The sequence below is a fragment of the Microcaecilia unicolor genome, chromosome 3, assembly GCF_901765095.1.
Source record: "Microcaecilia unicolor chromosome 3, aMicUni1.1, whole genome shotgun sequence".
Classification (NCBI taxonomy): Eukaryota; Metazoa; Chordata; class Amphibia; order Gymnophiona; family Siphonopidae; genus Microcaecilia; species Microcaecilia unicolor.
Genome location: NC_044033.1, coordinates 156,351,007 through 156,366,609, shown reverse-complemented (window position 1 = coordinate 156,366,609; position 15,603 = coordinate 156,351,007). Strand labels below are relative to the sequence as shown.

The 15,603-nt window shown below is 43.4% G+C and overlaps 1 protein-coding gene across 1 annotated transcript in view; it reads right to left on the bottom strand.

Annotated features, from left to right (window-relative positions):
- MTR (5-methyltetrahydrofolate-homocysteine methyltransferase) overlaps positions 1–15,603 on the bottom strand; it is a 345,546-nt gene that overhangs the window by 17,811 nt on the left and 312,132 nt on the right. The window contains 1 exon segment of the mRNA XM_030196515.1: positions 12,681–12,881. Within this exon segment, the coding sequence (XP_030052375.1) occupies positions 12,681–12,881 (201 nt within the window).

Below are 15,603 nucleotides of genomic sequence, written 5' to 3'. Positions count from 1 at the left end.
CTCAGGCCAAGGTTCAGGCAGGTGGCAATCAGAAGGCAGAGTCAGGTTCAGGTAGGCGGCAATCAGAAGGCAGTCAGGTTCAGGCAGGTAAGACAACAAGAGTAAATGCACCAGTGCTATCCAATGAAGTAGTAGCTGAGAAAAAAAAACACTGAATGATTCGTTCCTTAACAGCCGAAGGTGTCTGATGTCAAAGGAGGACCGTGCCCTATCTGCGCGCGCCGCAACCTGAAGCTGCACCAGGATGACATGCTTTAGCCTGAGGGTGTGCCGAGATGACGCACCTAGAGAAGGCAGAGCTACGCGTGTTGTGTCCAGCGCATCTGAATCAGGAATGCCATGACCACACATGCCTGACACCTTGTGTCTGATTCCAGGTTTGTGACACTCTGTATGAGAAATGCAGATATTCGTTCGCCATTTACTAAAATTTGCACCTAGGCTGGTGATACAAGGTCTTAATGGCATCCAAAAACCACCCACTATCCCAGACAGCACTGTGTACATATAATACCAGCTCACTTTGTCAAATGCTTTCTCTGAATATAGGCTTACTTGCTAACGCTAGTAATCCCTGAAGTTTACTTCTTGACATAGCCAATATTATTTTCCTGACATTGCGTACTGATGGTCTATCTCTGACAAATCCAGCTTGTTCATCCCTTATCAGGTTAGGAAGCTGTGCCGCCAAGCAATTAACCAGCAGCTTGGCCAATATCTGCATTAATAAGTAATATCCGACTGTAAGAATCTGCTGCGTCTCTAGATTTCCCAGGTTTTGGTAATAATGTAATTAAAGCTGTATTAGCATGCAATGGAAATTCTTTATGATCTACCACTGATTGAAAATATGCTAGCAGAGGAGCCAATAGTGAGATCTGCAATATTTTATAGAAGGCCCCAGAGAACTCACCAACTCCAGATGCCGACAGGGGTTGCAGGGACCTAAGTGCTGTTTGAAGTTCTTGTGCCTGAAAGGGTGCATTCAATAGCTCTACTTCAGCTTGTGTTAGTTTGGGAAGGTGTGCCTAGTCAAAGAATTCATGCATGGAGGAGGCATTTAAATTGCCTTCCTCCGTGTAAAGGGTGTGAAAGTGAGCTTGGAAGATTGATGCTATTCGATCACTGCAATTGGGTATACCTCCCCTTTTGGTCTTTCAATGCAGATACCATTCAGAGTACCTCCCCAAGTTTTAATCAACCTTGCTAGCGAGCGTCCAGGTTTGCTACCAAAACGATAACGTTTTTTACCGGCAATAAATCAAACTTCTAGTGGTTTGCTCATGGATGTAACTATTCAATGCCACCTGAATCACTACCAGATTATCTTTATTGGCCATGCTGTGGTTCTATGTATATAGTTTCTGTGCTTTCTTCAACTGACGTTCCAACCTCACAATCTCTGATGATGCTACTTGTTTCTTCCTGTGACTTGTATAGGCTATAATTTTACCCTTTAATACTGTCTTTGCCATTTCCCAAAACAACTGCAGCTGTTCTAGGTGGTAAGAGTTAAGATGAAAGTAGCCATCCCATTGTTATTGCAAGTAATTCTGAAACTCTTTAGAGTGAAAGAGGTATGAAGGAAAGCGCCACCCTGGTGTGTAATGAGTAGGCGCAGACAACTCAATCCATGTCACTGCATGGTCTGAGACAGACTCTGTCCCAATGTCCACTTTTTGTATATCGGTGAAGATGCCTTGAGACACTAATATATATTCTAAGCGTGATGATGTATTTATTATGTGCCCTAGATCTGTGTGTAAAATTTAGCTCAGATGGGTGTAGAAATATCCAGGCATCGACCAACCCGAGAGCTTGTGCAAAAGATTCTAATATTCCTTTGATTGGTCAGGACTCCAAATGTAGTGCTGTACTATCTCGTTCAGGGTCCATCACTAAATTCATATCTCCCACTACCAACATTGGCAGATCCATGTAAGATAGTAATTTACTAAGGAGATCAGGGTAAAAGCAAAAGGCGTGAGTCTACAGATCCCCAAAAGATTTAGTTTTAGAAAGATATATTGTCCCCCAGTGTCGGTAAACAGTACTTTAGATGTACATGCCAGTGTTTTCCTAATTAAAACCGCAATGCCCCCTTTCCGTGTTCCCAGATGATAATGTTCTTCCCCTACCCACTCTCTACTAAGTTTCTGGTGATCGGCATTGGTGAGCCTAGTTTCTTGGAGGCAAATTATATCACTCTTCCTCCTCTGAAGTGCTGCCAATATTTTTGATCTCTTAATTGGGAAGTTATCCCTCCCGCATTCCAGGAGGTGATCTTGCATGTTGGTGCTATCTTATGTGATTGTATGAGAGATTCACCCCTGGTTCAGAACCTGATCTTTGCTCTCCAGGAGCACCCAGCCTCACCCCAATGAGACACACAATTGTAAATTTTCCATATTCCACATAGTATTCTGCACATACAAACTTTTTCTTCCTTTTTGTCTCCTCCTCTCTTGTCTGAAAAAAAACAAAAAAACAAAAACCACACACCAGTTCACTATCACTAACTTTGCTGCAAAGTTGCATTCCCCATTTTCACTCCATGACTTCCTCCATGAGTATGCACCATCCCCCTCCCCTTCCCACCCATCCCCAAACAGCCAACAGAAAAGTAACCATGTTATCATGTGGCCAAGTCTCTGAGAACATAGGACGTGCTGGGAGCCTTCCCTTAACCTTTAGATAAATGTGTTTTTTCCTTGCTGAGTGTTCAGAGAATATGGTTGCTAGGCGTGCTCAACCTTTGAGGACGCCAATACTAATATGCACTTTAGGAGGAGATTACTGCACACTAGCGTGCAAAATATCTTAAATGTATGTCTTCCTCTTTTCATGGATATTATTTGTGGAAGACATACCCCCCCCCCCAAGGCAACATCTTAATCACTTAAAGTTGTGCACTGCTCTCCCTTGTTGCATTGGTGGGTGGCTCTAAGTCAATATGTACTAGACTATAACATCCCGCTCCCAACAATCTCCAAAGTTTAGTATCACAATATAGTGAATACACGAAATTATACAGAACATTGAACATGAAAACAGTTCCAGTGAGGCCTCAAGTACTTACTAAGACTGCGAGTTATTCCCAAGCGGCACATGCCAATTATCAATTCAATTATAGTCAACTGCTAGATTCTACCTCACTCCCCACTTCTGTGAATACCTCAAACAAGACCATGTTCTTTGTCATCAATATGTGAGATGTTTAAGCTCCTTCATAGTATTCACTCTCACATAGTACGGTGACCAGATGTAAGTAAGCCTGCCCATAGCTTTACTCTGTAGTAAGGGTTCCCCTCTTATTCTAGTGTACTGAGTAGCTGTCCATTCTGTGCTGTTACCATCAATCTAGAAAATAGTATCGCTGTGGGGATGTCTCAAGTAACACAAAATATAGGTCACTTTCCTTCTTCTGCCCTTGCATAATCGAGGTTAGGATTTATATTTTATGATGATGTGGCCTTTCTGATCAATTGCCATCGTTTACAGTCTCCTCTATACTAGATACAAACTCTTGTACCGCTGCGAGGGTCTTAAACGATTGCCAGCGGCCATTTACATAAACTTTCAGCATCACTGGATAAGTCAGCATGAAGTGGTAATGTTTCTCATGTAATATGGCGCATAGCAGTGTACAGCGCCGTCTCTTCTCTTGCAGCAAAATTGAGTAGTCTTGAAATATTTGTATGGGTTCCCCCATGTACTGTAAGATATCTCTCTTTAGCCTGTACCCCCGGAGTATCTCTGTGCACGTAATTGTGTACTTTTATGAGCACTACTCGGGGCCTTCATCTGCCATCTTGTTGTCTCCCAATGCGATGGACCCCCTCCAAGCACAAGGGCCCCAGGCTGTCCTTCAGTGCAAACTCCTTTGAAATCAATTTTTCTAGTTCGGACGCAAGCACTCTGTCCCCCACTGTTTCAGGGATTCCCATGATCCTCAGGTTTTGCTGGCGGGACCTGTTTTTGAGGTCCTCCAACTTCTCCGCATGTTCTTTGATGTATTTTTCAAGGGCCGCAACCAGTGCAGAGGTTTATGGGACCTGGTCCTCAAGCACCGACACTCATCTCTAATTCTCCTGCCCGGCACGTGGTATCTACTAGAAGTGACTCCATACTGGATAACTGTTTGGGTATTTGGCTGAATATGTGTTCCGGGGTATATTAAATGATGGTTATTTCCAAATTCCGTGCGGAGGGCTCCCTGAGAAGAAAACACATCCTTATCCTCTCATGGCATCATATGATCTCCTTTAGTTAATTTATTTTCTTTAGAATTTTATTGGTCTCGTTTTGAACAGTTCTCTGCTCTTTTTTTCAGACAGGACTTTCTCCTTATATTTTTTATATTTCCCCATTCATTGTTACAGATGCTAGAACCAGTACTTTTTATCTCACGTCTTGTTTTGCTATTTGCAGTACCTTGCTTTCACTGACATTGCTTGGAGACTCACTGTTGCTGCTTGCATTATCCTTCTGCTGTTACCTGGTATGTTTACTAGAATCTCTACACATACGGTGTTTTTGTTCACTTTATCATACCATTTATGATTGCACAATATACTGATTTAAACTTACTTTTGATCATCCCTTGAGCACTATATACTGTTTACACTCATATTAATGTGAAAATGCACCTTTTATTTACTGATGTCTATACTTTTATCAGCACCTTCACTGCATGCACCTTTTATTCACTGAGATTTATATTTATGAGCACCTTCACCATATTCACTTTTTTACACCACACTTATAGGTTATCCACATGTGCTATTTTACTCCTCGGTAGTGGCATACTGAGGGTGGGGTGGTGGAGGCGGCCTGCCCTGGGTACAGATCGTGAGGGGGTGCTACCTTGGAGGTACGTCTAGTAGCGCTATAGAAATGATAAGTAGTAGTAGTAGTCTTTCTCCTGCCCCGACTGGTGCGGTGCTGCATGGGTGTCCCCGTCCCCCCGACTGGTGCGGTCCTGCATGGGTGTCCCATCCCAACCCCAACTAGTGCGGTATCACTCTCCCCCTTCCTCGCTCCATGCCCGCCCCACTATGCAGGTCTTTAAACTTCGAGGCTTCCGACAGCATCAGCAATGTAAGCGCTGCCTTCGGCCAACCCTGGAAGCCTTCTCTGGACAGCGTCCCGCCTACGCGGGAAGCTGTATAGAGGAGGCTTCCGGGGCAGGCCAAAGGCAGCACTTTCATCGCTGAGACGCTGCTGGCGGGCCTGAAAGCTTGGAGGCATGCAGGAGCAGAGCAGGCGTGGAGGGAGGAGGGGGGAAGCGATGCCAGCCAGACCATAGGGAAAGGGAAAGGAGGTGGAGAAAGGAGGATGTGATGTGATGCCAGATCTAAGGGGAAGAAGGGGTAGAGAGAGCGATGCCAGACCTAAGGGGAAAGGGTGGTAGAGAGAGGAAGGAAAGCAATGGCAGGGGAATGGGAAAAGTGGGTGGAGAAAGGAGTGAGAGTGATGCAAGATCAAAGGGAAGAAAGAGGGGGAGGGAAGAGAAAGATGGGATGCATGAGGGAGAGGAGACTGGATAAAAGCTGGATCTGGGGAGGGGGAGAACGAGATGCAGTACTATGAAGACGAGGAGAGAGATACTGGCCCTGGGTTTGGAGTGCAGGAGAGAAGGAAGGGCGAGGAACATGGGAAGGGATAGGGCCACAGATGCTGAACATGGGGGGAAGAGGGATGAGAACACAGAGAGCAGATGCTGAACATGGGACTAGGGACAGGGACACAGAGGGGAGGTTATGGATAGGAGAGATAGCGAGTCAGAGGGACATGGAGAGAAAAAGTCAAATAGACAGAAGATGGATATGGATGGGGAACAGAGAGATGAGAGATAAAGATGGAGAGAGGAGAAAATGCTGGAATGCATCGTGTAAAAAGGAGAGAGGGAAGGGGCAGAGAAAGCTGGCAGACACCATATGGAAAGGGGGAGAGGGCAGACAGTGGATGGAAGGGGCAGAGACAACAGACAGATGCTGGATGGAAGGGAGAGAGTGAAGAGAAGACGAGAAAAGCAGAAACCAGAGACGACAAAGGTAGAAAAAAAAGTGATTTATTTATTTGCTTTAGAATAAAGTAGTACTGTAGCTGTGGTGATAAATAGAAAATGAAATAAGGTGATCTTTTTGTTGGACTAATTTTAATACATTGTTGACTAACTTTCAGAGACCAAAACCTCCATCCTTAGGTCAGGACAGAACCGTAACAGCAGTATACTGTACTGACCTGAGGAAAAAGGTTTTGGCCTCTGAAAGCTAATTGAAAATGTATTAGTCCAATAAAATGGTATTATCTTCTTTCTATTTTTGTTTTATTTCTATTTGTTAATTTGTAAAGTGGTGATTGGTATTTGTCGTTTTTTTTTCAAATTTACGCCTGCTATCTTTATATTTTGCACAGTACTAGGGGACATGCATCACTGTTTCTGTGGTGTTGCATGGTATGCGGAATCTGGCCTCTTGGGGGTTCAGTTTTCTGTTTGCAGGATCATTTTTACTAATGTCTTGTTAAGTTTTACAATGGGTGTATTGATGTTCTAGTGCTCACTGCAGTGTTTAAGATGCTGCCTTTCCTAGGTACACCCTTGTTGTGTGACTCGTGGATTTTACTAAAAATAATATTTTCATATAGAGGAGGGGGGTGTTAAAAAGTGATCGGCCCGTGAGTGTCAAATACGCTAGGTACGCCACTGCTCCTCGGTTCTTTTTTCCTCTGCTTTTTATTAAGGTTTTAAGGGCTGCTCATTTGGTCTTATTATTTGCACTTTTCATTGGTATTTATTTATTCATTTATTTACTGTTTTATCACTCTTCCATCATTTTTATGGATAGCCACATCTGTCTCTTTATACACTTTTAATTCTACACACATTTTATATAATATTATTTTAATTTGACTGCTTTTAATTCACTGCAGAGAGTAGCATATATTCTTATATTTATTTTATGTCTGTTAAGGACTCCTGACAAAGGCACTAGCTGAACACGAACCGTATAGAGTCCTTTCCTCCAGTGACTGTTGTAACCTGGCTTGATTGCTCTATACTGAAGCGAAATATATAATTAAAACCAAGACAAAAAAAAAAAAAAAGACATATCAACTTTTCTTGTTTCTTCGTCCTTGGTCTTTCCCACTCTGTGACCTGCTTTTGCTGACCACGACTGTTTTTAATCGCATGATCCAGGGTATTTAATTTTATAAAACTCAATTTGCAAACAGCTCTGATGTCATCAAGCACTGTTAAAATTGGCGCCCTTTAAATAAGCGTGACAAACGACTGTTCTGTTTACAATTTCCGATCCGGGTCTACCCTCGAGATTAGAAAGTAGACAAGAGGTAAGGTTTGTGTTCCCCCTCTCCATGCTGTTCAAGATAACATACGATGGAACTTGTGCAGAGTTTGCTACTCTCTCAGTAGATAGCCGGGCGTTATTTTTGCTGAAGCGCTAACCTTGACAAGTGCAAGGCAATCCAGATATCTGATGTGGACCAGAAGCACTTTAAACATCATATAAAAGTAAAACGCAACTGGTGCACAATGCAGCCATTTTATCTGAAGCATTATTTTTGTTCAATTAGGCGCCATTCAAAATAATTCATGCATATTTCAATACACAGTACTTTTTTATTCTGACGCAATAGATGTTGCAGCTCCATTACAAGTTCCACTATTGTATGACTAGTAAGTTCATCTCTATCCTCTCTTCTATCTTACAAACACTTACCGCTTCCTGTCTAATTTTGGGTACTATCAAGTTTAAACACCACACAATTTAAGATTGGGTACTAGGATGATTGTGGACTCACAGAACCTCTTTTTTCACATATCCTTTTTGTCATTACACTATATTATGAGATATCAATTGTTTTTGTTTCACTCATTTGTTTGGATGTCAAACCATTGTAAATCTTAACTAATACAAGCACATATGTTTTTGATTAGACACAAGGATTGATTGTTCTGATCGCAAAAGGTTAATAGTGCATTTAATTATATTTTCCATAGTAGTACACACATACATTTATATCCAGTCTATAGCTTCTGATAACAGTAGTATATACACATAGAAGCGATTTGTATAAATTCTAAAAGATGCAACTGGTATAAATACATGCTTTTTTTCAGACTAATATCGATGTTTTTTATGACACCATTTAAAAATGGTCTTATATGACCTTCCTTTGCAAGCTTTTTATCTATTCAAATATTTTATTAATTATTATTTTTATTGTACTATTATTTAATTTTATATTCTACTTATAATGTTTTGATCTCTTACATCTGTATTTTATGTCACTTATTGTCTATGTTGTTTTTAAAAATAGACTCCTGATGCAGTCCCTTTAGGTCATAACACGGCTGTGTCGAGTCTTGTTCATCGATTGGGTTTTTATCTGGAGCATCGTCCATTTACTTTTAGTCATCTTCGCTGTTTTGTTTATCTTACATACTGATGTGAACATTGACAGCAGCTCAGTAAAGTACATTAAGCCACAACATGGCTGCAGTTTCAGGGGATCCGACTAGGCATCACATATCACCTGCATGTTCATAGAGTGATATGATTTTCTGTTCCTATAGGTCTCTTTGTGTGCCCAGGAGGGAGGGTGTCTAAGTGCAGTTGATGCCAATAACTGAGGGGAAGTGGGTTATGACATAGAACAGAGCCATATTTTTTTGGAGGGCTTGGGCAGTAGTGGGGAAGGTAATATAGTTTGAGGTGGGGGTAAAGAAGGCATCAAGAAACTGGATAATGCAGTTGGAAATGGCAGGCTGGGTAAGGCCTACATTGACTGCTAGCACTGACTGAACAGTGTTGGTGGCAAGAAAGGCAAGCGAGGCAGTGACTTTAAGGTGTGCTGGCACTGGATTATTCCTGTGTGTCCTGTTCTGGAGGAGGGATTGTAGCTGGTCACCGAGGTGCTGAATGGCAGCCTTATCAAAGCGGTACCTAGTAAGGCACTGCTGGTCAGTGAGGTCCATGAAGCCTAAATACTCTGGGATTGGGGTATCTCCTCCCGGGCCTCCCCTCCAAACTCTCATTCACATCCAGCAAAGTGTCAGTCTCCAAGAAGTAATCTGGCTTCCCATCAGAGTCCCATGACCGGTCCGACTCTGACTCAAGGAACTCTTCCTAGAAGAAATTAATCCTCACCTGCCTCGGTCTACTGCAGGAATGTCCAGGCCGGTCAGGGCACCAAGGTACGGCTCTGCCACCTGACCCCGAGGAAGCTTCCTCCCCTGACATCGAGCAGGAAACTGCATAGGCTGGCCCAGACTCTGAGGAAGGCTGGAGTTGTGCTGTGGTTGGTGCAAGCGCCCTCAATGCCAATGCAATGTGCTGCTGCAGGAAGACCACCAGCTCCTCCCCAAGCATGGCCCGGAAATGATCATCGAGGATAGCCATTAGCAAAAGCAGGACCAGTGCTGGTGTGGTGACAGCCTACGAAGGTGTTGGTGGCAAATCGGAAACCTGAGCCCGGCTGCAAGGCGGTAGCACTGGCACCTCTTCAAAAGAGGGGGAGTGCTCCTCTTAACGCCAACGCTTCTTGGGTACCGGCAATGCTGATGACCCAGTGCTCCTGGTACCAAGCTTCATGGGGGATTGATGCTTACTCTTCTTGGGTTTGCCTCAATGTTAAGCATTGGAATCCCGCAGTACTGACAGTAATGTCACTGAACCCTCATGTCGCCTCAGTATTGGGTCCAATGCAGACTGGTCCTGGAGCCCTAATGCAGTGCCTGACATCGAGGCAGGGGGAGACCTTCTCAATGTCAGTGCACTCACATTGTCAGAATGAACCACCTCAGCCATCGGAGTTGATGCTTCCAATGTCGACGTCAATGGACCGGACTTGGTGCCAAATAGATTTTCGCGCTGGATCTCTCTGGCTCTGAGGGTCCTCTTTTGCATGTGTAACTAGAGGATACAGGTATGAGTGTTGTTGTCCAGCCCCAAGCACTGGAGACACCAGTTGTGGGGATCAGTCCCAGAGATGACTCGATTACACTGGGAACAGTGTTTGAAGCCACTGAGAACCTTCTGGGACATGGAAGGAAAACAGCTAATGCCAAATCAAACAGCTCAGTTGTGAGAGATAATAAAGTCCACTCATCCCTGAAAAATGTTGATGCAATCTGGCCAGAGCTCAGGTCTAAGGAGGCCTTTGGAGCTGAAAAAAAAGAAAATTAAAACAGGGCATAAATGACTAAGGACACTAAGGGAGGCAAAAAAGGAATTTAATGAGGAAAATAAAGCAAAAAAAAAAAAAAAAAAACCTCACAGGGAAGGCACTAATACAAAAGTGAAACCAAACTCGCTCTCTTATCTGTGGAAAAAGGAAGACTGCTGGCCCTGTGCTCACACATTAGGTGGGATGGCACCTGTGCATGTGTAGTGGGATGCTGCCAAAGGCCTCTTAAAGAGACAGTGCACTGGGCAGCATCCACACTGGGCTGCGTCGGATGACATCACCCAGTTGTGAGATGATATGGCCTGTTTGTCTTTGGACCCGTTTCGGGTCGTACCTCTGATTGCACCATATTTGTGATGTATTTGGAATAAATGGAAGGGACCAATGACTGATCTCATTGGTTTTTTCTTCACTTTTTCCTCACTTTGCTTACTGTGTATTACACACCCATGAGGAATTTCTTCTCCTATTCTGCGATGATGTCACAAAGGAACAGCACAGTATGCACATACAATTCCTTCCCAATAAGTGGAACTGTGAGGCTGAAAACCAGACTTTATTGGGAAATCTAAAACATGAGATGGAATTCATGCAGCAGGCATACTGTGGACAACTTACTTTCACAGTATAGAGAAACTTTAAAGAAGAGTTAAAGAGACTGTGTATTCACATGTAGCCAAAGGAAACAAACATCTACATATTGTACTAGGCTGCGCAATTTGGTTTGCTATCCGCTACAACACTTATGAACTATCACAAAATAAAACAGAAATATTTACATGAATTAAAGAGAATTAAAAGTCTTTGTTAATTCCTCACCCACCAGCACAGCATCACACATCAGTTTCAAGTTATAACAAAATTACAAAATCTAACATCAGTACCTCTGGTAATTTATTTATTTCTGTTACATTTGTAACCCGCGCTTTCCCACCCATAGCAGGCTCAATGCAGCTTACATATTGTATACAGGTACTTATTGTACCTGGGGCAATGGAGGGTTAAGTGACTTGCCCATTATAATTAGACTAATTAGATAAAGAAGGAAGAAATGTTTGTTCCTCATACAAAGGTCACAGAACAGAAAGAAAGCAAGCAAGCAAGCAGAGAAAAGGCAGAAAGAATGATGAATGAAAGAAAAGATTCATAGCTATAGAGAATTCGTTTCTATCGGGGGGGGGGGGGGGGGGGGGGGGGGGGGGGGAAGTAAAACCCCCTTGGGAAAAACCATAGGTCATTGGACGGATCTGAAACTCTCTCCCTCCAAGCATGCCTGGTTTTTCAGAGTTCCTTTGTCTGCAGCAGGGTTTGTAGGCTGTTGTGAGCATCCACCTCTCCTCTACCCTGGACCAATCATAGGTGCTGCACATGGGCTGGAGACTTGTAATTGGGACTTTCATATATGCTGGAAGCCTGCAGTTTGTCCTTGCCACACTTCTAACTCACTTTAGTAACAGGGTATACCAGGCATCTGAATTGCCTTAGCAACATGAGACCCCATCAGAGCATGTGACCAGCCAGAAATTCCTTCATGTGGCTGATAGGAAAAAGAGTTTGGGGGATGGGAAATAGTGCAGTATACCTGAAATAAGTTAAATAGTGCAGTATACCTGAAATAAAACTTAATTATAGACAATATCTCATCATGTCCTCTTGGAGCACTACACTGCTTTTTGAGAACTGAGACAATTTCATCTAATTTTGCAAATTTTGGACTTTGTGAGTGTAGTACCAATATTTATTTTTCGGCAAGACGACCGCTGATGCAGGGTCAGTCAATAAAGAAATTCCATTCATCTTGTGGTTTTGTCTTTGTTTATTGGCCACCTCCACTCTTTTTGGGTTCTATGTATATCCTCTACTCTGTGTTATGCCTAAAAATAATCAATTTCAAGAAATTGCCCCAGCAGAGAACTTTGCTATTTTTCAAGCAGGGGCAAATTTATAAAAAAAAAAATTACAGCCAACTTCTGAACAGCTGTTCTGTTTTTTTCCAGGACCACATAGCTTACAGTGAGTCTGAACTACATAGTGTAATTTCCATCTTACAATAGAGGTGGGATTTTGGGGAGCACATAACAAACTCAATGAGAGCTGTGTGGTACGGGTATTGAACAGAATAAAGGATATGGAGGTACAATATGTCAAAAGAAAGTCTGAGGTAAAGGTGAGCTAGTACTGAAAAAGGTGAGAGCAAAATTAATTAATTAATTAACTAACCAACCAACCAGGGAAAGAGTCAAAAGGGCCATACTTAGGATCAATGGGGGGAGCACTAGACCCCCAGCCCTTCCAATAAACAGCACTGCCATTGAACATAAGGAGATTCCTGAATACAGGATGCAGACTGATAAAGCCCACTGTAAAATAAGCTTAGGCAACTAAGATGAATAGATGCCAACACATGGGACACATGAAAATTGCTGAGTTCTTCCTGTAGTACAAACACCTGCTTGTGACCTTACCTCTGCTAATCTGTCTCCCAGTGCTTTAACCATGATGCTACTATAGTCATCACACTCTCTCTCATAAGCCTTGCTCATTTCCTCAACTCCAAAGCAAGCAACAGCAAAGAGACCCAAGTAATCACGAACACCAGAGTCCTTTGGGGCTATGAAGTCAGAAAGGCAGAAATACGGATCTGTACTGGAAGAGTCTTTTTCTGCCTATAAATTAAGGAGAAAAAAAAACAGGAATAGAATACATAATATACCAAAAGAAGCTGAAGTTGAAATGACCAGGAAGAGTGCATTTTCTTACGCTTTGGAACCAACTCCCTAAAGAAGCCCAACTGACCAATAATTTACTGCACATTCAGAACCTAAGAATTTTGTTGTTTTTGCCAGCTTTTAGTCCAGAAACTTTTTTTTTAATTTATGCATTTTCAAAAATATATTACAAGATAAGCACTTCAGAAATAATAGAATTGCTCAGGAAAGATTAACAAATGAAGAATCAAAAACAGAAGAAGAAATCATCATTAAGCATATTCTGTTGTTAAATTTCACAAAAAGAGGGATTAAGCATATATTAAAGAACTATAATATCAGTACTAGAGAGCTTAAACCAGGGGCGTAGCCAGACCGGCGGGAGGGGGGTCCAGAGCCCGAGGTGAGGGGGCACATTTTAGCCCCCCCCCCCGGCACCGCTGTCCCCCTGCCATTGCTGACCCCCCCACCCTGCCGCCACCCCTCTTGACCCCCCCTCCCGCTGCCAACCCATGCTTTGTGGGGGCCCCCAAAACCCCGCCAGCTGAGCTGAGGTCCTCTTCTTCCTAATCCCGCACAAGGCTTCGTTCTAGTCTGACGTCCTGCACGATGTCAGACTCACAGAAACAAAATGACGCCTTGCAGGCTTCGTTCTGTTTCTGTGAGTCTGACGTTGGAAGCCTTGCGCGGGATTGGGAAGAAGAGGACCTCGGCTCGGCTGGCGGAGGTTAGGGTCCCCCGCCAGCAAAGGTAGGCGAAGGCGGGTTGGTGGCGGGAGAGGGGGGGGATCGAGAGGGTCATCAGCAGGAGGGTCCAGGGGCAAATCAATGGGGGCCCAGGCCCCCGTGGCCCCATACTGGCTACGCCACTGGCTTAAACAGAATCTGAGCCTCTATTGGCAACCAATGCAACTGTACATAGAGTGAGGATATACTATCATATTTACAAGGAGAGTATATCAGACAAACTGAAGTATTTTGCACAGTTAATAGTTTATTTTGTAATTGCTTTGAACAACTTAAAAAAACAATATTGCAGTAGTCCAATTGTGATAGTAACAAGGCTTAGAGGGGTATAATCGAAAGGGGCGCCCAAATTTTCCTGAGGACGTCCTCGTAGGATGTCCCGGCGAAGGGGCGGGGAAACCCGTATTATTGAAACAAGATGGGCGTCCATCTTTCGTTTCGATAATACAGTCAGGGACGGCCAAATCACGAAATTTAAGTCGACCTTAGAGATGGTCATCCCCGATCTTTGGCGATAATGGAAACCACGAACGCCCATCTCAGAAATGACCAAATCCACGCCCTTTGGTCCTGGGAGGAGTGAGCATTCGTAGTGCACTGGTCCCCCTCACATGCCAAGACACCAACCGGGCACCCTAGGGGGCACTGCAGTGGACTCAGAAATTGCTCCCAGGTGCATAACTCCCTTACCTTGTGTGCTGAGCCCACCAAACCCCACTCCCCACAACTGTACACCACTACCATAGCCCTTATGGGTGAATGGGGGCACCTACATGTGGGTACAGTGGGTTTGTGGTGGGTTTTGAAGGGCTCACATTTACCATCACAAGTGTAACAGGTGGGGGGGGGGGGGGGGGGGGATGGGCCTGGGTCCACCTGCCTGAAGTGCATTGTACCCACTAAAACTGCTCCAGGGACCTGCATACTGCTGTCATGGAGCTGGGTATGATATTTGAGGCTGGAAAAATATTTTTTACATTTCTTTTAGGGTGGGAGGGGGTTAGTGACCACTGGGGGAGTAAGAGGAGGTCATCTGGTCATTTAGGACACATTTTTGTGGCTTGCTCGTAAGAAAAAAAGGACCAGGTAAAGTCGTCCAAGTGTTCATCAGGGACGCCCTTCTTTTTTCCATTATTGATCGAGAATACCCATGTGTTAGGCACGCCCCAGTCCCGCCTTTGCTACGCCTCCAACATGCCCCCGTGAACTTTGGTCGTCCCCAAAAAGGAAAGCAGTTGAGGACGCCCAAAATCAGCTTTCGATTATGCCGATTTGGGCAACCCTATGAGGACACCCATCTTGCGATTTGTGTCGAAAGATGGGCACCCTTCGCTTTCGAAAATAAGCCTGTTAGACTACCAATTTAAATTGGTCTAACTAAATGTATGTTTGGAGTCTCCTTAACTTCTGTAGTATTATAAATGATTTTTTAATCAGTGAGTTAAACTTGCAGTTCCATTGACTGACTACTGTCAAATGTTATCACTAATATTTTCAATGTAGGTTCAAATTTGTACGACAAACAGAATCTAAACCATCTTTAGCCCCTACCAACAGAACTTTGGTTTCATCCTTGTTTAATTTTAGAAGATGGCTTGCCATTCTGGTTTCTATTAAAGCAAAATATTGGTTGATCACAGATTTAGTATCGCTGATTGTATGAAAAACCAGGATCAGTATAGTGATATTGTCTGCATATACAAAGGCTTGGAATCCTATATCTCTAATGAATGCATTAAAATATTAAATAGAATTGGTGATGAGCGAGCCCTAAGGGATGCCACAAGGGCCTTGCCATACCTCAGTCAAATTTGCATCCATTTTAACTTTATAAGACCTATTTTTGAGAAAACCTTTGAATCAATTCCATGCATTCCTAACAATTCCAATGTCATTTAATATATGCAATAGCAATCCATGGTCTACGAAATCAA